The following is a 25,347-nucleotide window of genomic DNA, read 5'->3' as shown; positions in this document are numbered from 1 at the left end:
AGCATAACTTACATTTTGCTATCATCTTGTTGAGGAGAGCCTTCACTTCATCTTCTTTAAATTCACCTTTCTCTAACTATAGAAAACATTGTCATAGTGTAGGACGTTAGAGAGGATGGATGTGAGAGAGATAGGAGATCGATGTTACACATGAGATGGATAATAAATACCTCGACTTTCACCGTTTCAAACTCGGCATCCGTCTCTGGAGTAATGACCGGCTGGGAATTGATTAGAAAAGATTCGGTATTTATTTAGCATTAACGTATTCTGCAACGCTGTATACACAATGTATTCAGTCTCATACAGATGAAATTGTGACATGCGAGTAGTGTATATATAAGAAGGAAAATGTTTACAACAATCTAAAACTTGTCACATAATAAGATTAGGCATTGGACACAAAAGTCATCTCTAGTTACTAAACCACAGGATGACAATCCGCATACATATCTCCAATACAAAATCCAGTCCTGTCAGCAGCACACAAATATCATTAAACCCAAAAGAGTGAGGCTTGTAAAACTGTATATGCTCGCCAACAAGGAATCCGAGCTCCAACTCCACTGTAAATCCAATAATAAATTATGAGAGTGGCAGCATAAATGGTGCAGAAAAATTATTTCTCGTCTGTATCATTGGGGGCCACAGCCTAGACCATGGGATATAGCCACTGCCCTAGGAGGCGACACTAAGCCAAAAAAGTGTTAGCTCCTCCCCCCTGGCTATATCCCCCCTGCAGGCACTCAGCTAATTAGTCTTTAGCTTAGTGTCTGCTAGGAGGCAGACGTGGCTATTCGCGGGGAGTCGGGGCTTTTCCCTTGCTCTACTGGCCTCCCGGGGGAGACGCAGGCAGGGGGTGTCTCCACCACTACTGCGGCGGCTCACCCAGTGAAGAAAAAGGGGCCCGACCATGCAATGTGCATCTGAGTCGGTTATCCGCCAGCCATAGGGCTCCCCCTCCCTGGAGTAGCGCACAGGGGGTTTGACGGTGATGCATAGGGGGCAGCACTGCTGGAGCGGTCGACGCGCGGACAGGCTGTGACTTCCGGACAAGACACCCCGTTTGGGACTCCATACTGGCAGCGGCGGCGGCAACACAACGCAGGGTACCTTATGGAGCATCAGGACGGCAGCAGCAGCAGCTCTCCCGGGCAGGGGCAGAAGCTAGGCAGGCTGCAGGACGTCGGGGAGCCGGCCGGCAGGCTACTACCTGGCACGGCGGTCCGGGGGCGGAGCGCCGTCGTCACGGCCGGGAGACGTCACTTCCGGGTCGCGGGCGTGCTTCCGGGGCAGGCTGCGCCCCCTCCGACCGTGGCAAGTTTAAAAGGGGCAGCCAGACAGGACTGGCCGCTCTCAACAGCTAGACACCTCGTCCTGCCTGCACTTCTGAGCCCAGCACTGCGCAGCTCTCTGACCACACAGCAGCACAGGCATTCAGCCATCCAGCCCTGCAGTTTCCTTTCCGCTACGGAGAAAGCACCCGGACAGCAGCAGCAGCACCTCCTGTCTCGGGCACCAGCAGCTGTAACAACGCCGCAGCAGTCCCTGCCACAACGCCTGCCGGGTCACCAACGCTGCGAGGTCGTGTGGTGGACCCACGTCGACTCCCGACAGCATCCAAGCGTCAGGACCAGAGGCTCCAGCTGGACCGGGGGAACCGCGGAAACAGCTGCTAGACCGGGTAAGCCCTGCCCAAGGCAGCACTTCGCGGTGTTTTCCCCTCCCCTTCCCCCCTGCAGGCATTCCTGTAACAGTACGTAGCTTCCCCGCTACCTGGAGGTTGTTTTCTTTTGCCATGTCTGACCCTAAATCAGAGGGTTCCAGCTCAGCCAAGGGGAGGGTGAAGCATTACGCTTGCACTACCTGCAGCGTTAAGTTTGCTTGCGGTCAAGTCGACCCCCGCTGCGCTAGATGTGCCACGACATGCGCAACTCCAGGGACCCCGGTGCCCCCCGCCGCCCCTGTGGAGCCAGGGCCCGAACCCCAATGGGCGAGGTCCCTGGCTGCTGCCGTTTCTGGTTTGGCCACATCCTCTGCGGCGATTTTACGCCGGTTAGAGTCCAGCTCAGACGCGTCCTCCTCGGAATATGCACGAGGGAGGGCACGCAAAAGAAGGAGGTCCCATAGCAGCGAGGACACTCCCCGTAGATCGCGCCACACCAGGAGGTCGTCTAGATCCTCCAAGTCCAGACTATTCAGAGACTCTCATGGGTCTAGGGAGTCCGTGCATACTTACCACAGATCAAGGCATTCTTCACTGTCCCGGTATTCTGCGAGATCGGCCCGGGCTCGCCATGAGTCTCCTCGAGCATCTTGCTCACGGGCGTTCCAGGACACGTCCCAAACAGCAGGCGAGAGCAGGGGGTCGGAAGACTACGACCACTCTGCGGGCTCGTCGGTTTCGGAACTAGACGAGGAACAGGTGTCGCGCCTAGCCAGTCTAATGGACAGCCTGGTAATATCCATAAGAGAAACCCTTCAAGTAACGGAGGAACCAGTAGAGACTGCTCCTTCCGCGGTGTCGTTTAGACGGCAGAAGAGATCATGACAGGTCTTCCCAGACCATCCGGATTTTTCGGAGGTCCTTAAAGGACCGAAACAAAGTGGGTCTATACACTTCTGTATGGCCATATTAATGCACTTTGTAATGTACATTGTGCATTAATTATGAGCCATACAGAAGTTATAAAAAGTTTTTCACTTACCTGCTCCGTTGCTAGCGTCCTCGTTTCCATGGAGCCGTCTAATTTTCGGCGTCTAATCGCCAAATTAGACGCGCTTGCGCAGTCCGGGTCTTCTTCTTTTCTCAATGGGGCTCCGTGTAGCTCCGCCCCGTCACGTGCCGATTCCAGCCAATCAGGAGGCTGGAATCGGCAATGGACCGCACAGAAGCCCTGCGGTCCACCGAGGGGGAAGATCCCGGCGGCCATCTTCAGCAGGTAAGTAAGAAGTCACCGGAGCGCGGGGATTCAGGTAAGCGCTGTGCGGTGTTCTTTTTTAACCCCTGCATCGGGGTTGTCTCGCGCCGAACGGGGGGGTTGAAAAAAAAAAAAAACCGTTTCGGCGCGGGACAACCCCTTTAACAAGGAATGGCAGAACCCGGACAAAAAATTTAGGCAACCCGGGAAGACTTGGGAAATTACATACCCATTCCCATGGGGTCTGAAAAAGGGTTGGGCGGTACCTCCGGTAGTCGACCCGCCAGTGTCATGACTATCTAGAAGCACAGCATTGCCAACAGCCGAAGTAGCAACGCTGGCTAATCCTCAAGACAGGAAGCTGGATACATTGGTGAAAACAGTGTTTCAAGCCACAGGCATTGCCTTGCAGCCGATTTTTGCGGCCGCATGGGTCAGTAAGGCGTCCATAGCCTGGGCCAAATAGCTACGGAGAGACATTGTAGCAGGCGCTCCACCGAGTGAGTTGCTCGAACTGACAGACAATGTCATACAGGCAAACAAGTTTGTATGCGCAGCAGAACTAGACGCAGCCAAGTTCGTGGCCCGGGCGTCCGCTGCATGGGTCGCAGCAAGGAGAACTCTCTGGCTGAAGAGCTGGTCAGCGGATACAGCATCCAAGATGGCTCTAACAAAGTTGCCATTCGAAGGAAACAGGCTATTTGGACCTAAACTGGATGACATGATAAAGGACGCCACAGGCGGCAAGAGCACGTCATTACCACAAATGCCGGCAAGAAAGGAGAAGGTTCCATTAAAAAGGAAACAGTTTTTTAGATCCTTTCGGCGGTTTTTGTCCCGTCCAGGGTCAGGGCAGTGGTCCCAGTCTAGGAGAACCCCGACGGACGCAAAGAGGGGCCCCTCTTTCAAAACAAGACAAACGTGGCGATCCGGACCCAGAACATCTAAAACGGCGGGATCGAAGAACGCGGCATGAGACGCCAGGGTGGGGGGCAGGCTCTCCCAATTTTGGGAGACATGGGGGAGGCGCGTGAGCAACAAGTGGGTGCAGGAGATTGTGACATCCGGGTACGCAATCGAATTCACGACTCTCCCACGGAATTCGTTCTGCAGGTCCAGAGTGCCTACCACCCCGGAAGGAGTAGCCAACCTACAGCAGGCAGTACAGAATCTTCTGGCACAGGGAGTTGTGAAACCGGTGCCGGGGGCACAAGAGAGGCAGGGGTTCTATTCGAATCTTTTTCTTGTACCCAAAAAGGACGGCAGAGTGAGGCCGGTTCTGGATTTAAGGAGGTTGAATCAATTCATCAGAACAAAACATTTCCGGATGGAGTCAATCAAGTCCGTGATAACCTCCATGCAGCCGGGGGAATTTCTGTCCTCGATAGATATCAAGGACGCTTATCTCCATATCCCGATTCGGGAAACACATCAAAAATTCCTTCGTTTCGAAACACAGGGAAGGCATTTTCAATTTACGGCGCTGCTATTCGGCCTGTCTACTTCTCCAAGAGTTTTTACGAAGGTACTAGCAGCAGTGATGGCGCTACTCCATGCGGAAGGTATATCGGCCATTCCATACCTGGACGATATACTAATAAAAGCACCGTTGTGGGACGGCAACATCAGAAGTCTACGCGTCACAATGAAAACTCTAGAAGAATTCGGCTGGATAGTGAACCCCGAAAAGTCATGCCTAATACCGACACAACGCTTGGAGTTTTTAGGCATGATATTCGACACCAACCAGCACCGGGTCCTGCTACCTCAAGCAAAGGTAGACAAGCTCCGGCAGGGTGTCCGGTCCCTAATGCAGGGGAAACCACTAACCATCAGACACTGCATGGCTATCCCGGGCCAGATGGTGGCAGCATTCGAGGCGGTTCCCTTCGCCCAGTTCCGTTCAAGGAAGCTACAACACCTGATATTGTCACGCTGGAACGGGTCCCGGCTGACCCTGGAACAGCGAATCCAGATAACCCCTCAAGTCCAAGGGTCACTGAAGTGGTGGCTGGCGTTTTCGCGGCGTTTTTCCCGCGTTTTTCGCGGCGTTTTTTGCCACGTTTTCGCGGCTTTTCCATTAATTTCCATTGACTTTCATGGGTGCATTAGGAGAAAAATAAGGACACATATGCAACTGACAGTTCCTATGTTAAAAAACGCAACGCAACGCAAAACGCCAGTGGACAGGAGTACATTCAATTCTAATTGCTCTGCAGGAAAAACGCAAAACGCAAAGAAAAAAAAAAATCGCCAGTGGGTGGGCGCCCTAATGAAGAAATTGTCTTGCCTTCTTTTTGTCCAGATCCAGTACACAAAAAGGAAAAAATGCTGCACCACCTGGACGTAGTAAGGGCGCTGAGGATCTATGTGAAAAGAACAAAGGAATTTCGTAAGACCGACACCCTCTTCGTTATTCCGGAGGGGACCCGAAGGGGCTTGGCAGCCTCAAAAGTCACACTATCGAAATGGATAAGGTCTCTGATAACAGAGGCGTATCGCGCCTCAGGACGCTCGCAGCCATTTCGGGTTACGGCCCACTCCACACGGGCGGTAGGGGCTTCCTGGGCAGTCCGTCACGGAGCCTCAGCCCTTCAGGTGTGTAAGGCAGCCACTTGGACTTCCTTACATACGTTCTCAAAATTTTATAAGGTCCACATAGCTGCATCATCTGACGCCGCTCTTGGCCGGAAGATCTTGCAGGCGGCGGTCATTTGACCGCACAGCCGAACTTTGAATGCCCACCCAATATATTGTTTTCGGGACTGCTTGTAGACGTCCCATGGTCTAGGCTGTGGCCCCCAATGATACGGACGAGAAACAGATATTTTTGGTATAACTTACTGTAAAATCTCTTTCTCGTCGCGTTCATTGGGGGCCACAGCACCCACCCCTTGTTATTTAAGTGGTTGCTGGAACTTTCTGTTCTTCGGTCATTGTTTGGCAGAAAATTACGCCAAAAATATGTATTTTGGTATGTATAAAACATAGTATGTATAATTTTACTCCCACTGGCTTCCTACTGCTTGCAGACAGACTAATTAGCTGAGTGCCTGCAGGGGGGATATAGCCAGGGGGGAGGAGCTAACACTTTTTTGGCTTAGTGTCGCCTCCTAGGGCAGTGGCTATATCCCATGGTCTAGGCTGTGGCCCCCAATGAACGCGACGAGAAAGAGATTTTACGGTAAGTTATACCAAAAATATCTGTTTTTCTTATTTATTCCTCCATTCCCAAAAACAGGCGACGTTTCGACCTTTAGTGGTCTTTGCCATAGCATTACATCATACTGTAATCTGACAGGCAGTCTATCAAGCCACCCCACAATATGGCTTGATAAGCATTCTGCCATGAGAGCCCTGGGGCCTTTTAGAAGGACCCTGGCTGCCATGACCCCCACACGGTTCACTGTGATCTCAGACTTGACAGCAACATTTAAAAGTTTAAGAGCCTCCATGAGCCGTGCGGCTCGCAGTATATGAAGAGAGCTCGCCCCACAATCTCTCTTCATATGTAGGCCGCCAATACAGGCCGTCAAAAGGTGTATCGATGGTCACGAAGGGGTTAAAGTTCGTTACTCAAAGCATACATTTCGCCTCCCAGACCCTAACGATGCTATCCCAGATCACCAGGAAAAACCTCTAGCCAGATACTAGATCCTCCTCACACCTAATTAGTCACATATTTAATTCATTCTACTGGAGCCCTTCTGCTGACAGTATCTGCAATGCTCCCTGAAACAGGCTGGCAACAAGCTATAGACATTACCCTTCCCAGGTTACTTTCTCCTCTTATATAGTTTTGCTGTATTGGGCCCAGACCACTGATCAAACCAAAAAGAAATGACCATATTACCTCATATATATCGGCCTGCACATTGCTCTCTGTCTCCCTAAAAAGTAAAACGATTAGAAAGATCAACATGGAGGCAAATCTAATATTCCTTATCTAGTCTTAGGACATATGTACATTATGCGGGGATGTCCTCATTCAGGATCCCTCTCTACCCTGCGCTGTCAAGAAGGGAAAGAGGGGTTGCATATAATATCTCTAACCCTGCAAGACTCAACGCAACCATGTCATAATTACAAGCATTTGAAATGCAAATTGTGGGACATTTGAACCACACCTATTTTCATTTTAGGAATGCGTCCCATAACACTCAGAATCGTCCCCTTTTATGGTAATTAGCACACCATCTGCATGCCTTCCAGTCTAAATTGGGGACTGTCTGGCAAAACTCAGAACTGTTGGCAACTACGCCATGCAAAGCTATTCCTCCTTATTTGACTACAGATTCTGAACAGAGATGTAATTGGGCCTTTAAACTTGCAGCAACCCCAGAGGCAAACTGAGGCAGAACAATGGGTGGAATAGAACTTTCTGTAGACTAAGGCCTCATATACATAACAGCCTGTATGAAGTCATTGTGGCATAGTAGTCAACTAACAGTGCTAAATTTCACAGGAAAGTCCATTGAACCAGACCACAATCAAGGGTGAGGCTTTCGCTCATTCATATTTAAAAGGGGCTTAGCTGACCATATGAAAGAAACAGCAGTGTTATCCACTATTATGTCTTCAAATTATAGATGGCACTTCCTGTTGGTCCTTTTACAAAAATGGGAAATAAATAGAAAAAAAAACAATAAATTTGTAAGTAAATGAAAACTCTTTTCCAAACTTTGGTGGCTACTCTAAATTCTAATTTACAATGATATGGCCACATTTACACTTTGGATGGACATCCCCTTTAAGAGTGTAGTCTAGGAAAGAAAATAACAGTTATCTGCTCCCTGTGAGAAACCCATTCTAAAATGTAACTAGGTTAGGTTGATGAGATGTGAAAGGAGGAGGTGGAGCTGAGGAGTGGGCAGAGCCTAACACCATGTTGTTTTTTCCTGACTGGCTAACAAAAGTAAATTCCTTCCCCCGTTCATGGTTCCACCTCCCCTTACTTTCAGGTCTAATCAACTCTTCCTTACAGGCTGCAGATGGTGACCATTTTATTCCTTTCATAGACAATCTCTTTAACCCCTTCCCGCTCCAGGACATACCGGTACGTCCTGGGAGCTTGGTACTTCCCGCAACAGGACGTACCGGTACATCCTGGGGATAGCGCGGGATCACATAAGATCCCGCGCTATCCCGCAGCGGGAGTCGGCTGTCAGTCACAGCCGGGGTCCCGCTGCAACAGCGGGGGGAAATCGGAGATGCGCCCCCAGCTGTTAACCCCTTCCCTGCCGCGATCTAAGTAGATCGCGGCAGGGAAAGAGTTCACAGAGGGATCGCGCTCCCTCTGTGTCTCCGGCCGGCTCTCGCGATGTTATCGCGAGAGCCCGGCCTGTCGCCATAGCAACAGGACGCCAGACACTGGCGTCCTGTATTGCCTGTGCCTATAATCGCTGTACAAGCGATAAGGCATGTCAGAGCAGTAGCTCTGCCATGCCTTATGACAGCGATCATAGGCATAGTGCTGCAAGTCCCTCATAGGGACTTAAATAGTGTAAAAAAAAAAGAAAAGAAAAGTGTAAAAAAAAAGAAAAATGTAAAAAAAAAATGTAAAAAAACCCCCTTTTTTATGCTTTTTCTAATATTAGCATAAAAAAAGGGGAAAAAAATTTAAACCCCACATATTTGGTATTGACGTGTCCGTAACGATGTGTACAAAAAGTTAAACACACTTTTTATTTTGTACGACAAAAAACGTAAAAAAAACCCGCTAAAAAACAGAGGCAAAATGCTAATTTTTAGCATTTTGCCTCCCAAAAAATGCAATAAAAGTGATCAAAAAAGCCATACATTCCCCAAAATGGAACCAATAAAAACTACAGCTCGTCTCGCAAAAAATAAGCCCTCATAGAGCTCCGTACATAGAAAAATAAGAAAGTTACAGGACTTTGAATGCAGCTATAGAGAAAAAAAAAGATTTCCAAAAAAAAGGGGGTTTTATTGCAAAAAAAGTGTAAAAACCTAAAAAAATATAACAATTTTGGTATCATTGTTACCGTAACGACCCGCAAAAAAAATTTAGTGTGTCATTTATGCTGCATGATTAACGCTGTAAAAAAAAGAAAAAGAAATCTATGGCAGAATTGATGCATTTTCTCTCCATGTTATCATAAAAAAAAAATTTAAAAAAATTTTATGATATTGTCTATGTACCCAAAAGTGGCACCGATAAAAACTACAGCTCACCACGCAAAAAACAAGCCCTTATACGGCCGCGTCCGCGGAAAAATAAAAAAGTTATGGCTTTTGAAAAATGGAGATGGAAAAATACCAAAAAAAAAAATCGCTTGGTCCTCAACGCCAAAATAGGCCATGTCATTAAGGGGTTAAATTATTATAATAGAATGCGAGTTGACAACAGTAAATTTAAATTCATGGAGTAATTCCTGAGTAATAGTAGTAATATATGTATACAATACTTACTTTGCTTCGATTGGTTGCTCAGTGAAAACGCGGATGTAAAAATCAGCTTCCTCAAGCTCATAAAAAGTTGATGGCACAATGACATACTCCCCCGGAAGAAGCTCAGATTTTTTTACTACCCCACGGTAAGCTTTATAATCGACCATGGAGTCTACTTCGGTATTGTTATCGAAGAACTCTTTTCCCAAAGGAATTTGGTCTGAAGAGGTAACCTGTTATATAGAAGCCAAACAGAAAATATATAGTCATGAATTCAAGACGTTTTCCAGGACTGAAAAACTTCCTATGGGCAGGAAATGGTGTAAAATAAACAATAAACACTATTAGACATTTAACCCTTTCGAATCCACTGTCTGACGTCTAAAGACAATCTGATTGAAGGCTGTACAGCTCTGATGTCAGAAGACGTCCGGCAGAGTATTCTTACTGTAGATTACTGGCTGCTCTGTTGTCGGGGGCCTCTCCAGTATGTCATGTACCCCAGTACTGGCTCTATCCAGCAGATGGCGCCATTGTATAATGGCAGAAAAAGAAAGCCCCCTAGGAAATCCTGAATCCGAAATTGGTTTGCAAAGGGTTAATGCACCCTCCCCTGGTCCACTGCAGGAACTACAGTACCCACTGCATCACAATGGGACGCTGCTGCAGCTGTCACATGCTGTTTATTGTACACTCAAACATTACAGTCAATTACTAGCTTAAGCGGTCATACTGTCATTGCAGCGTCTGATATCATCTCCTCCCTGGGAGTAGCTCAGGACCCGACCAAGTTAATGCTAGGGGAAGTCACAGGGTAAAGTAACCAGAGGTTACCTTAAATCCAAACGTCACATGTGGCGCCACCGTTCTGTACTGTGCAGTGAATCTTGGATGATTGAATAAAGTAGTCCACACACAAGGAAAACATTCTGGACAAAACCAGGAATGGTCAGTAGTGTCCGTTTACTGTAACTTGATAACTTCAAATAACATCAGCACTCTGGCACAGATACAACAGAATAAAGTAGTGTGACAGGGAGGATTTCCAGGGTACTCCGGACGATTCACAGTCCCAGTTATGCTCCCGGCGGCTCTCTCCCTCTAATTTGCTACTGGTCCACACTCACATTACTTTTCTTTTCCTTTAGCCATGCAGCAGTCTTTCTTTCTCACTCAGTGCTTAGTGGTAGCACCGGCATATCCTGAGTAGACTGGTTCCAGGCCAAGCATAAGGAAGTTGCTCAGCTTCCTCCATTCTCTCTACACGCAGGCCGATTTCTGAAGTGTGGGTGTCAGACTCCTCTCTCTCTAGACTTCTGCTAGACCCTCTTGCTAACTCCCAACTGACTTGCATTCCCCCTTGCAAAGACATAAAACATAGCACGATCACATGACTCACAAAACAATACATTTTCCAGACATAACCCAGACATTAATCCATGCAGTGCTGCAGAGGTGCAATACACATAGACCTAATGCACTCCACAAGTAAAACACTGACAAGACAATGGTCACGAGACAGACATATAACATTATAGAGGTGCCCTGCTAACTCTGGGCCACTACACCATAGGCGGCACATGATGTTGAAACGAAGCCTGTGATTGGCTAAGTAGTAACATGCACACAGATTGTAGTGGCGAGCAGTGGCGTGACTGTACATGGACAGGGAGGTCCTTAAGGTACAAAACAGCCTGATTCTTAAGGGGTCAATTTCCAGCTGTCATTCAATAGGAAGCCTTATCAGGGAGAAACAACAAAGCAAAATTTGATCAGCTCAGAATTACTCTTGGCAACATTAATTGGGAGAATGTCCTCAAAAATAACAGTACATGTGACAAATGGGAGAAGTTTAAAAACATCTAATTACCTCATGTGAGCAGTTCATACCCTTTAAAAATAAAAGATCTACAAGTACACTATATGCACAAAAGTATTTGGGCACTGCATGGTTTTCAGCAAATATGCAAAAACTGAGTTTGCTGAACGGTATGCTGGGAAGGGCATGGGTAAAATAAAAAGCTGCTCATTTTGTAATAACTATTCATTCATCCGATCAAGTGCTTGTAGGACGAACTGAAGCGACAGGTACAGCACCGCCACCCACACCCATCCTCACAAGAACCTCCTCTCACAGCCTACCACGAGGAATAGCAAGCTATTTCACCCGAGACTTACAGACAACTTGTGGAAAGTATGTCTCAACGTGTTGCCTCTGTAATACAAGCAAAAGGAGGGCTGACATGTTACTAAATAGAATAATAAAGCTCTTTTTCTGAAAAACATGCAGTATCCTAATACTTTTGCCCATACAGTGTAGAAGGAAACCAAAATTGGCTCGACAAGACTGTAAGGTAGGCAATAAGCAAAAAGAAAGCATTGAAATTATTAAAAGAAGATGGCAGTGAAGAAGCGCTAAAAACATATAGGGAAAAGAACCAATTATGTAAGGAAAAGATCAAAACTGCCAAGGAGGAGGCAGAGCGACTGATTGCCAAAGAGAGCAAAATAATCCTAAACTATTTTTCAATTAAATAAACAGTAAAGGGATTTGTACTGAAAGCTTTGGCCCTTTAACCCTTTCCAATCCAATGTCGGGCCTGCCCCGACATCATAATTTCCCTCCACAGCTCCGATGTTGGGGCAGGCCCGACACTGCAGTGCAGGAGAGCATCTGCACCCGATCATCAGACACATCGGGTGCAGATACACTCCTGCACTGGTCCTCGTTGAGGAGCCCCGAGAAGAAGGCAGAAAGGATTTTTAACCCTTTATGCCTTCTCCTTTACACATTACATAGCGCTCAATTAGCGCTATGTAATGCACGGAAATTCCGGCCAGCAATCATGTGAACGCCGGTATCACCTGACCCCCAGCGGTCACATGAATGCCGAGCCGGGAGCCTGCACTGTGGGGGGGGGGGGGGGGGGGAGGGCTGCTTACCTGTCCGGTGTCTTCCCGCATTCTCCCTTCTGCCTCCCAACCCGGCGATCATGTGACTGCTGGGTGCCACCTGACCCCAGTGGTCACATGATCACCGAGACAGGAGGCAGAAGGGAGAATGCGGAAGACGCCGGACAGGTAAGCAGGCCCCCCCACGGTGTAGTGAGCACCTGCACCCTCCTGAACTCTGTCAGTTCAGGAGGGTGCAGGGAAATGTATTTTTTCTCATCCATTCTCACCAGCTCCAATTTATTTGGAGCTGGGGAGAATGGCTGAGAAAAAATAATTGGATTGGAAAGGGTTAACAAATAATGCAGATAATAGAAGATGATGGGGGAAAGGTGAATCTATTAAATTGTTTTATTTTTCTCAAGTTTATTCATAAAGGAAAAATAAATGTCACATGAGATGCAGGAGGATAAAACAACCTCTCCCCTCACCCCCCCCCCCCCCAACCCATCATCCCCACTAAATATCACTTGCCTAAAGCAGGAGGAAGTACAGAGCTGGTTGAAAGGGATTAAAATCAACAAATCGCCGGGCCCAGATGGAATACACCCAAGGGTCCTAAGGGAACTACGTGACGTGATAGACCGGGGTTGTACCACCGGATTGGCGTATTGCCAGTGTGGTTCCAGTATACAAAAAGGGGTCTAAAGAGAGCCTGGTAACTACAATTAATTGGAAAAATATTCGAGTCGTTTCTGAGAGATGCCATCCTGGAATACCTCAAGGAAAACAACAGTATAACTCCTCACCAGCATGGGTTCATGAGGGGTCGGTCATGTCAGACCAATCTGATCAGCTTCTACAATGAAGTAAGCTCTAGGCTGGACCTGGGAGAGTCTATTGATCTTATATATATGGATTTTTCTAAAGCATTTGACACCATGCCACATAATAGGCTGATATATAAAATGAGACAGACAGCTCGGTCTGGGCGAAAACGTGTGTATCTGGGTAAAGAACTGGCTCCGAGATAGAACACAGATGATGGTAATAAATGGCTCATACTCTGATTGGGCCACCGCTGCTAGTCGGGTGCCACAGGGTTCAGTATCAGGCCCCATTCTGTTCAATATATTTATTAATGACCTGATAGAGGAACTGCACAGTAAAATATTGATATTTGCAAACGATACAAAATTATTCAAGATATACGTAAGGAGGCAATATTCAGCTGCAAATGGACTTAGATAAGCTGGGGGCTTGGGTAGAAAAATGGCAAATGAAGTTCATTATTGAGAAATGTAGGGTTATGCGCATCGGCAGGAGAAACGGATGTCACAAATATACACTTAATGGGGTACTGCTAGGGAAAAGTGATAGGGAAAAAGACCTGGCGGTACTAGTTGATCAATCAATGCCAGTCAGCTGCTGCAAAAGCAAATAAAGTCTTGGGGTGCATTAAAAGAGGTATAGGGGCGAGGGATGAGAAAATTATCCTGCCACTATATAAGGCACTTGTTAGGTCTCACATGGAATACTGCGCACAGTTCTGGTCACCGGGGCTCAGGAAAGATGTTACAGTACTGAAGGGGGTTCAAAGAAGGGCAACTAAATTAATAAACTGTATGAGAGGACTGGAATACCCAGAGAGGCATCAAAACTGGGATTATTTACTCTGGAGAAAAGACGGTTAACCCCTTTGTGACCGCCCCATAAACTTTTTACATCCTGCCTAGGTGGGTTTTAATACGCTCGTTCTGTGGATGGGACAGCTCCATGCTGTCAGCTGCTGGAGGTAGCCCACAACCTGGAGCTGTCATGAGGGGGCCGCGGGGAGCAACCCCAGGTCATACGATCACCGTTATCCAATGTATAGCGGTGATCGCATAAATATAAATGAAGAATTTCAAAAAGTTAAACTTTCAGCTCCTGTCACGGATCGGATCCCCACCGAGTACTCACCCCTGTCCTCCGTGATGTCTTTCAGGACATGATACCGGCGTCCCCCATGCACACCAGATGTCATGCACATGCACAGAAAGTCTGGAGGCCAGAGAAATTTGAAATATCTGCTGTCGGCTAGCATGAGTAGCTGAGAGCAGAGAAAAGTCACTGAGTCACGTGATCGCCGTAATTCCAATGGATAACAGCGAACATGTAAACGTTTTTTTTTTAAAATGTGTAAAAGCAGAAAGAAAAGTTTAAGTTTCGTCTTCCCTCATGGGTACGATGGTTATGTTTCTGAACACAGGACAAACGGTTATCCATTTTGGGGTGCAAATCCTCATGTTCATGTGCATTATAGAAAAAAAATCCTGTCTTTAAAATTACATATTTGCTAAAATATGAAATTTTATTTTTTCTCCTCTAAATTGCATTAACTCCTGAAAAGAAACTGTGTGGTGAAAATACTCCAGACCCCCTCAATGAATAAATTATGTGTATTTTTTTAAAATGAAGTCGTTTGAGGTGGTATTTTTAAAATGTTAATAATGAATGTTAAATTTGTACGTCTCCGAAATGGTTAAAAAAGACAGAGTTTTTTCCAATGTGTTTCCAGAAAAAGTGAACAGATGGAAATGGATATCTCATCACAAATTTGCAGATATTTGAGATTTTGCAATTGAAAATGTGAAAAAAAATGAAAAAATTTTCAAAATTTTCCCAATTTTGGCACTTTTAATAAATATACTATTGGTCTATTTTTACCACCTAAAGGGGCGATCAAATAACTATCTATAAATACATTAGTGTACAATACAAGGATTTTTCCATTATCCGTTTACACCCAGGACTGCGACGGTAACAAGAGGGCATCCATTATAGGATATAGACATTAAATAACCAGCGGGGTTGTTGGTCTTGGAATCAGGTAGGAACTGTCAGATGTTGATCCAGGGATTATTCTGACTGCCATTATGGAGTCGGGCTAAATTGGCTTCTTACTCATTAGGGTTTTTTCCTTCCTCTGGATCAATAAGGGAGGCTGGAAGAAACAGGCTGAACTAGATAGACATTGTCTTTTTTCAGCCTAACATACTATGTTACTATGTATGTAACCAAAACCTATTACAACGTTTCTGTTTTTTTTAACATTGCAATCAATGGAAAATAGAAGTAAATGGAAAGCTATCAGTTTTCCTCTGTTTTTCATTTCCATTTTCTTTCCCTTTAGCTGCTCCCACAATGCAACAGCTAGACGGGAACAAAAAACGATAGTGTGAACTTAGCCTAAGAAGAATAAAAATACTACCAATAAAAAGTCACAACAACCTTATATATGTAGAAGCCAATGTGAAAGTTTTTCACACCCTCAGGTTTCTTCTTTCTTCGGTCCTTCTGTATCAGAGACACAATGATAGTACATTTCTTGCTGGTATCACCATCTGGAGATTTCAGTGTGATCCGGTACTGAGGGTTTATCCAAAACGTGTCTGTAAGAAAGATAAAAAAGGATAAAATTATATGAATCGTTGTTGTTGCAGTTGGTGTATACAGATTTTATGCAGACCTACAGTATGAGTCTGCATGGTTACAAACTAGATATTTTACTAAAGATAGCATCTGAAAGTGAATTTCCTGATGTGTTGCCACCCATCTGATGGACCCGTCCGGGAGTGAATAACCCCACCAAGTTACCACAAGACCTACAGTATGAGTCTGCAGGGTTGCAAACTAAAACCAAACCCCATATCGTCTGATCCTGCCAGCATTTCTTTTTAACTTCCATCTCCTTCCTCTACTTGCTAACCTACTGCCTGCATGGGAGCTGTATACCCAAAACGGTGAAATATGTTTAGTCATAAGTTTTTCAAAAGGCTTCATTTTTTAAGCCTCTTGATGATGTGCTTTTACACAGCAATAATTATCACTAGTGAATGGAGTTGGAGTGAAGCGGGAAGCATTCCAGTCCGCCCGCCTCCATTCACAGTAAGCAGACAGTCGTTCATAAGTAAACGACTGCCTGTCCACACGGGCCGATACATCGTTCAGTTTTTTTACATGCAGAAACTAAATTCTCGTTCACCGTTCAGTTGGGGCATGCATTTTCACTAAACAATAATAATTTAGATTCTCGCTGGATTGTGGAAATCCGAGTGATTAGCGGGTCATGTAAAAGACTCTTAAGGTTTGTGCGTAATGTAGACATCTGTAGGTCTGATGGTTGTGGGCATTCATACCCAAATCTGCTCTCCCTCCAGCACTGCTTCCCTTCTTCCAACTTCCATTAAACTCTGTTAGGCACCATCTACATTCGCCATCACAGCACTCCCGGCTCAGACTGATGTCACAGATGTCTACTCGAGAATAGTATTTCAGAAAGTCTGGGAAGGGTATCCTGCAAAGGACCAAAACTAGAATTTTACAGATTTCATAAACTTTACGAGAATCAAAAACAGTTAAGGGGTGAAAATGAACTAAATTTCTTGATTTTCTTATGACGTAGTAAATTACCTCAATTTCTATTCAAAATCCTAAATTAATGTTCAGTAATTGGTGTGTTTAGAGGGCACTGAAGGTGGAGATTATTGTCTACAGGACACTTGGCAAGGCACCTTTTAAGGGACAATGGAAAAATACGTATCCGGTAGGCACCAAATTTAAGTGGTCAGCAGTCTACGGATGCATCTGGCAAGACACTGTTTATGGGGGCAGACTGATATAAACAGACAACTTACCAAACCTCGCCATCGTCAACCTTTTTGTGGAGTTCTGCTTTTACTTTGGGATCCACATTGTCCCACTCCTTAGAACTAAGAGGATGAAAAAAAACATGCTAAAAATCAGGAAAATGACAACCTCCTTAATGAAACAGTGTACTATGAGAACATCAAACAAACAATCTCAGACTTCCTTTTATACCACACATCTCATCCAATGTCTCTCGCAGTGCAGTGGGAGGCTCTAAAATGTGTAATAAGGGGGTCCTTATCAAACATGGGGCACGGTTGAAAAGGGAAAGTTCCCACAATATCTGAAAACTACTAGACAAAATTAACACCCTAGAAATCACACACAAAAATAATAGATCCCAATCAGTCCTGATCGAATTACGTAACACCAGAGAAAAGCTACGAAGAATACTAGATCACAAATATTTAAGGTCCGGAGATCTGCTCAAAAAGTATCCTTACGAATTCTACAATAAATGCAGACACCCCCTCGCACAACTTCTCCACACCAGGAGAGGCCACACCTACATATCTTTCATAATGGAGAAGTCTGGGCAGAAAACATACGATCCTAATAGAATACCAGACGCCTTTTGAGCTTATTATAGGGAGCTATATCAAATTAAGGGCCAATTCGACGACATGGCACCAGATGCCCTGTATGCACGCTTCCAATCCTACATGCAGGAAAGCGCCCTCCCCCCAGTCTCAGGGAAACTTGCGATCTCCTGGAGAAAGACATATCTAGGGAAGAGGTAGAGGAGGTCATTAAAGGATCCCCAGCAGGTAAATCCCCCAGCCCTGATGCATTTGCACCTCAATTTTTAAACAATTTGGAGAGCTTCTCTCCCCCTTTCTATCATCGATCTTTAATAAGTTTTCCCCGTTTCTCCGTTCCCACGTCAGTCATTAATGTCTCACATTGCAATGATCCTCGAACCAGGAAAAGACACACTGATATGTGGGAATTACCACCTCATCTCATTGATTAATATAGATGTCAAATTATTTTCCAAACTTATGGCGAATAAGCTGGGCTCTCTTCTGCCCTCAATCATTCACAATGATTAGGTGGGCTTCGTCCTGGGCAGGAAGGCCAAAGACAACACCAATAAAACCCTCCTCCTGGTGTTGAGAGCCCCAACACTAAAACAAGTTTTGCCTACTCTCGGTCGACACTGAAAAGGCATTCGATCGGGTGCATTGGGATTTCCTACAAGTCGCCCTTCAACAAATCGGCCTTGGTCCCGGGTTTCTGGGTAAAGTTATGACCCTATACTCAGACCCCACAGCCCAGGTAAGGGCCAATGGCCTCTTATCCAAACTACTTTTTTACTAAAAACACCTAGCTATAGCTCTTCGGAAAAATACTGACATATGTGGCATCACCATTGAACAAGAACAATACAAAGCAGCCTATATGCTGATGACCTCCTTATGTATGTCTCACAGCTGTGGACTTCTCTCCTGGTCATCCTGAGAGAATTTGCTCGCTTTGGCCATGTCAGCAATTTTAAGGTCAACATAAATAAGACCGAAGCCCTGAACATATCTTTCCCGAGAGGGAATGTCCAACAGCTGGCCAGTCTCTTCCCCTTCAAGTGGAGATCCACTTTCCTGAAGTATTTAGGTGTCCACATATCTGCTGAATTGTCTCAGTTATTCCAATTAAATTACGCCCCATTGCTAGAGAGAATGACCCTAGAGCTGAACTCCTATTCTAGAAACACTTTTCCTGTTTTTTTGCAAATCAATGTTCTTAAGATGGATATGGTCCCCCCGGTTCCTTCACCATTTTCAGATGCTCCCTATTAGAGACCTGGAACAATACTTCAGGCAGGTTCAGGTGGTCTTCTGTAGATACATTTGGGGAAGAAGAGGGAGTAGGCTGAGCTATCGTACTCTATCCAATCATAAGTCACGAGGAGGGATGTGGGCCCCGGATCCCAATCTCTACTACTTCGCAGTTATACTCTCTAGACTGCTTGAAAGGCAGTTTTGTTCAGGAAACAAACAATGGGTGGAAGGGGAGGGGGCCATAATACCCTGCCTTGGCTGTCCCCTAGGGATAGACCCCCCCCCCCCCTCTACATCATACTCAATTCACGCTTGCAGTGAATTGCCTGGATGTTTGGGATAGGCAGGTCTCTGGTGTAAGTCTTGCACAAGGGAGCATTGACACCTCTTTTCCACAATCCTGCATTCCCTCCTGGTCAACACACAAACACATTCCGGTGCTGGAGAGCATCCGACAGCATAGAGATGATTGAGGTGGCTCCAAGCGGGGTCCTGCCCTCACAACCCACCCTTCAGGCCAGATGCCCAGACAGAACACCTTCATGGTTTGAACGTAGGCAGTTATCGGCCTTTCTAAACTCCCAGCTGGTGGACGCCCCCCACGGCAATTGAAAACCTGTTTCTACAGGAATCCCTTCCCCCTCACAACCTGTCATGTATAAGCAGAATACTGCTGGATGGCACTACCCCTGGGGCCCCCTCTTTTGTCCTTAGTTGGGAGAGAGAATTGGCCATCTCCATACCAGGCTCTGACTGGGACAGGGCATACTTGCTCTCACACAAACTGCCAGTGGCTTGCGCAGCCCAGGAAAAAACTATAAAATTTTTTCCAGGTTGTATAGGTATCTGGTTCTTATCCACCCTTCAATCTCAGACCAGTGCTGGCGATGTAACTCTGCGGTGGGAACGATGCTCCACATTTAGTGGGAATGCCTGGACCTGAAGCTCTTGTGGAGGGACGTATTTTCCGTGTATGAAAAGGTAAAATGGGGCGGTCACTTAATCACCACAGTTGGTACTGCTCTCCATCATTCCTGGGATCTTATCAGCAATAAAGAAGGGCCTCTTGTGTCACTTCCTTACAGCAGCAAGGGCTATGATTCCCAGGCGTTTGCAGAGCTCTTGCCCCACCGCCACCCACCCTCCCCTGATTGTAGAGTTTGTTCAGGAACTGGGCTACTTGAGACATATGAAGGAACTGATGGTAGAGGATCATCCAGACAGCAGAGACTCTCTGGGAAAGTGGGCGGCGTGGTCCCTTTTCTTCGAAACAACAGAATTTCAGGAATTTTTGGGGTAGGTGGGCTAACCTGGTTACAATCCCAGAAGCGAATGGTCGCTTTCCTGTGCAAGATATCCCCTTATTCCCTATCCCTTTTACTTCCCGCCCATCTCCGTTTCCTCTTTTTATTTGTTTCTTACCTTTTCTTTCTATTCTTCTTTTGCTTACAGACAGGTCACTACTGAATATATTAAAGTGTTATATATTAGCCAGTGTTGTATTGACACTGGTGTAAAGACAATGGACACTGAGTTTGTATTGACGATGGCACTATGAGCAGCAGAAGGATCCCTGGAGGTCCCCCTCTGGGGTTCCAGCTCAAGAAGCTCACAGTTAATGGACTATCATTTACTGTTTATCTTTACTTACTCAGGTGTACCTAAGGTGCTCAGAGCTTTTCTGCTAGCTATGTAAATGTTGAGATAGCGCTATAACTTTGAATAATAGTATTGTACTTACATGTTGTTAAAAAATCAACAAAAACAGTTACAACATAAAAATCTGGATTTCTAAATATGAATTTGCGCATAAACAACTTTGGCCACAAATGGTCAGTATGCTCAAATAGTTCATGGTATAAATCTGGTCACACACATAAAATAGGTATACAAGACTCATCACTATCTCCCCCGACCTCCTCATGAATATGTCTACATATTAGGGGAGAGGGAGGCAAACCGTTGCAGATCAAAGGTTTGAACATATTGAAATCCAAGAGAAGTCCTTTTAATAATCCACCACTAAATGTGAGAGAAATTGCTCAGTCTATTTCATGCAATCAGATAGTAAGCTATTGCTTTTGGAATGACTGACCCAAGGCGGGGAGTATTTAACGTTACATAGATGTGGCGTGTACTTACTACTGTACTTACCCATCGCTCCAAGCTCCGCTCCATTCCTTATAACCCCAGGGATTCCTCACTCTGATGAGCTGTACCGAGTTTTCACCACAAATAACCTTCAAAGTACACGGCACCATGTAAGAATAAAAAAGTGCTGAGATTATCATTACCAAGATTGAAAGGGCTCCATTCAAGTGTGCCTGGGAGTTCCTTACCTCAACTACTCTGGTTATTGAGTATGCATGACCTGAAACAATATTCAATTCGTTGACACTTTCCACATATCCTGCCTTAGGAACCTGCAGGAAAAAAAAAAAGTTTTGTTATTTTTAACAGCACCACTCTCGTTCACAGTCTTTGTCTGGTATTGCAATTCAGCTGTATTCATTTGCAATCCCAGAACCAGAACCCAAAAGTGAGGGCTGAAAAAATAAAACGTGGAGCATTTTTCTAATCTCATAAACCCATTTTAGGCCTTTTAGTGCCCATTCACATGGGTGTATGTGAGTTGTGTCTGAGACTTTCTAGTGCAATTTCCATCGGACAGTACATGGAAACACATCTATGTGCTATCCAATTCCTGTGACCAATTGACATTGCATGCTCAATTCTGGTTCTTGATATGGGTTAGAATAGGACATGCTGTGATTTTTTTACATGGACCATTGGTCTGTGTGAAAAAATACTTGTCTGAATAGCATTATAGGCCATGACGGGTCTCTATGCAAAGTAGGGGGTGGGTATAGTTGTTGCTGACTGTTTTATTGTGCATTTGATGTTCTGTGATTTGCAAACTACTGTGACTTTTAAGAGAGGAGGGAATGAGGAGGAAGAAGAGACAGGAAGTAGTTCAGTCTATGCAGATATGCTGCTGTGTGAGGTGTTGGGGATACTCCCCTGAGTCTGTGCAGCCATGCTCTGGAGTGAGGAGAAACTGCGGTGTGAAGAATTAGCCCTATAGGCCCGAGCTCCTCAACAGGACAGCCATCTCTTTTGGATAAAGACTGAGCTGAATGAAAGCATTGGAGAGACTCTGCCTCCTTGTTCCTCTCCTCCCTTCTGCCCGACAGTGTTGATGTCATACAGAGTTGCTAAAGACTTCTCTACTGGTGCCCGGGTAAGGACTTTCAAGAAATCCATTTCCAAATTACTGAAAACATACATGTTGGCTCCCGGACCCCATGTGCGCTATCCCCAGAACCTCCATGCTTCTGACCCAGATCACCAGAGATACCCCAAGCCAGCTACCACAACCCCCTCACATGAAAAAAATTCACAGATACACCATTTACGTGCTCTCCCTAAGGAGAAAAGATAGCGTTTGTGACCCACATCACAGTCCTCTCTCTAGCAAAGCCAAAATCCTACTGCACACTGATTAGGGGCAAACACCCGAAACAACTGTCTGTGCATGGAGTCTGGCTTTGCTTTCAATTCCCGGCTATTATTACAAGGCTTGTATAAAAAGTCTAACATTGACTTGAAGGAATGCTGCCTACCAATAGGTGGCACGGTGGAGGTATTTTTTCCAACTCCCTTATTTGCATAAACAGCTAGCAAACGGACAGGAAATACAGCTGCATGAATGAACCCTAAGATTTGGTCATTGTGTATAATAACTGTGATTAAACATAGATTTCTTTTTTCATGCCAATGGACCAGCACTGACTGGATGGCGTCAACATAGATAGCGACACACCCAATTGAAGGAGAATAGCCGCTTTGGTTTCTTAACCCCTTAACGACTGCCCCATCGGGAAACTACGTCCTCAGAAAGTGGGCTTTAATCCTAGAGGACGTAGTTTTATGCGTCCTCTTTGGATTAATGCCCACTTGCCTGAGAACGTGACAGCTCCATGCTGTTGGTGCCCGCAGGTAGCCGACAGCATGGAGCTGTCATCCCAGGATGCGGGCAGTGCCCCCCGGCATTGCGATCGGCGCAATCCAATGGATAGCGCCGATCGCAAAAAAGTAAATAAAACAGTGAAAAAAGTTAGATGTTCAGCTGCCCTGCTGGATCGGATCCACCAGGGCAGCTGAAAATACTCACCCGCCTTCTCCCCGCTGCTGGCTGAAGATCTGGTCCTCCCGGACCTGCCGCCGGCCTTCTGCGCATGCGCGCCAGACGATGACGTCACGCGCGCGCGCAGAAGCCCGGGAGACCCCGGCAAATTTAAAAACTCCTGGCTCCCGGCTCCTGAAGGTAGCCGGGAACCAGGAGGTGTTACCGGGGACCGCTGTGAGCGGTCTCCAGGCACGCGATCGCTGCTATCCATTGGATTGCGGCGATCGCGAAAAAGTTTTAAAAAGTTTTTAAAAAGTTAAGTTTCACCTCCCCTCATGGATCGGATCCATGAGGGGAGGTGAAAATACTCACCTCGGGTTCTCTGCGATGTCCCGGGACCCGAAGTGCCCGTCTGCGCATGCGCGCCCGATGATTGACATCGGGCGCGTGCACAGAGGGGCTCGAGCCCCGGGAAATTTAAAATCCCCCTGCTCTGGGCTGCCATGTTTAGCCCAGAGCAGAGGGATGTCACCAGGGACATGATCACTGTCATCCAATGGATGACAGTGATCATGTAAAGTAAAAAAAAGTGTAAAAAGTAAAAAAAAAAAGTTTTAAAAAGTTAAAAAAGCTTGCGTTTCATCTCCCCCCACGGATCATATCTGTGAGGGAGGATGAAATGACGTACCTAAGGCCCGCGGATTTATCTACGGACCTTACCCCAGCTTCTGTGCACGCCACCGTCGCCACAATGGCAGGCGCATGCGCAAAAGCTGTGATAATTTAAAATCTCCCTGCTCCTGGCTACAAAACTTAGCCGAGAGCCTGGAGATTTCACGGGGGGCTGCGGTGAGCGGTTCCTGATCACGTGTTCGCCGTTATCCAATGGATAATGGCGATCACGTAAAAGTAAAAAAAAGGTGAAGGTTCATCTCCCCTCACCGATGCGATCGGTGGGATGAGATGAAACTTTTTACCGGAGGTCTCCGTATTTGCACCCCGACGCGATCTTCCTCCGTGAACTTTCCCGGATTCTGCACATGTGACCGCCGGCAAAACACCGGACACATGCGCAGGAGTCGGGGAGCTCAGGAAACTTAAAATCTCCTTGCTCCCAGCGACCAACGGTCGGCGAGAGCCTGGAGCAGTGACAGGTGACCTCGTTAAGCGGTCCCCGGTCACGTGATAAAAAGGTAGCGATCTAATATAGGTCGGTCACACATTACCGGATAGGAATTACGGATTCCGCATGCGTCTGATCCGCGGTAATACGCAGATCAATCGCATTGGATTACACAATTCCTCTCACATTAGTGGGTTAGAATTGTGTAATCCACTCGCAGAAAAGATAACGCAGCAGGTTCTATTTTACCGCGGATATCCGCAGCATAGAGCCCATTGTGCTCCATGGTCGCGGATATACCCGCAGCCCATACGCAACAACGTTGTAAACGGGCTGCGGGTACCCGCGTCATCGCTAAGCGACAGTGCGGGAAATGCAAACAAAAAAAAGTACTGTGCATGACCGCCTGTGTGAGAAGTCAGTTATGCGCAGTACATTACGCGGCCGTACGCAGGGTCACAGCCGGGCTCACAGATGGGATCCGCTGCGGATCTCCGCAAGCAGATTCCACCTACGGCTGCGTGAGCCTGGCGCTATTCAGACCGCTACCTGTGATACGTATTTTACAAGAAGCCCCGGGAATGCTCGCCTTTATGCAGTTCCAGGAGCAGCTTGTTGAGCGCCTTCTGTGCGAGACCGCCGCACCTCCGCAAGCTTACGGAGACTCACGGAACGCCACTTTTCACACCCCATACCCGCCACTGAGGTCAAGAAATGACCCCCAAAAAGCATGAGAAGAGGGGGGATACCCGGTTTTATTGCCCCATGTGCCCATTCCAACCAGCCTCTGTAATTACCCCTGTCTTCGGAAATACCACACAGTTCACATTATTACTTTTATCTAAGATTTAGGGAATGCCGAAAAGGGCACGGAGGGGTAGGGGTGGGGGGATATTTTTTTAAGGTGTCAATTTTTATTCTGTACAAGTGGGCAATGGTTCCTGGAATTTATTCAGTTGTGCCCTGCAATCCAACGGGTGTTCCCTCCATTATGGGCCTAGCCATGCGTCCTGTAAGTAGATTAGGACCACAATGGGTATGTTTTTGAACACGGGACAAACGGGGGTATCCATTTTGGGGTGAATGTCTTCATTCCTATGTACACTGTACAAAAAAAAACAGTTTTTAAATTGACGAAATTGCCAAAAAAAATTAAAATCGTAATTTTTTTCTTCTGCTTTGCTTAGATTTATTCAAATACTGTGGGGCCAAAATACGCAGTACACCCCTATATAAATTCGTTAAGGGGTCTAGTTTTTAAAATGGGGTCATTTGTGGGTGTTCTCTATCGTTTTGGCCGCTCAAGGGCTCTATAAGTGGGCAATGGGGCCTAAATCACCTTCATGCTAATTTCTGTTCTGAAAGCCACCGACTACTCCTTTCATTTTGGGCCCCGTTGTG

General features: G+C 46.2%; 1 protein-coding gene across 1 annotated transcript in view; it reads right to left on the bottom strand.

The window, feature by feature from the left end:
- The window catches only part of LOC136620420 (calpain-8-like), a 66,130-nt gene that overhangs the window by 10,949 nt on the left and 29,834 nt on the right, over positions 1-25,347 (bottom strand). Inside the window, exons 6-14 of the mRNA XM_066595180.1 lie at positions 21,034-21,117; positions 20,849-20,934; positions 16,904-16,978; positions 16,406-16,563; positions 15,498-15,658; positions 9,354-9,565; positions 6,775-6,811; positions 171-221; positions 13-76 (exon numbers count right to left, since the gene is read on the bottom strand). Coding sequence (XP_066451277.1) covers positions 13-76; positions 171-221; positions 6,775-6,811; positions 9,354-9,565; positions 15,498-15,658; positions 16,406-16,563; positions 16,904-16,978; positions 20,849-20,934; positions 21,034-21,117 — 928 coding nt within the window. The remainder of the gene's footprint in view (positions 1-12; positions 77-170; positions 222-6,774; positions 6,812-9,353; positions 9,566-15,497; positions 15,659-16,405; positions 16,564-16,903; positions 16,979-20,848; positions 20,935-21,033; positions 21,118-25,347) is intronic.

The sequence above is a fragment of the Eleutherodactylus coqui genome, chromosome 3 (genome assembly GCF_035609145.1).
Source record: "Eleutherodactylus coqui strain aEleCoq1 chromosome 3, aEleCoq1.hap1, whole genome shotgun sequence".
NCBI lineage: Eukaryota > Metazoa > Chordata > Amphibia > Anura > Eleutherodactylidae > Eleutherodactylus > Eleutherodactylus coqui.
Note: the sequence above shows the minus strand (reverse complement) of the source record. Positions and strands in the feature narration are given on the sequence as shown.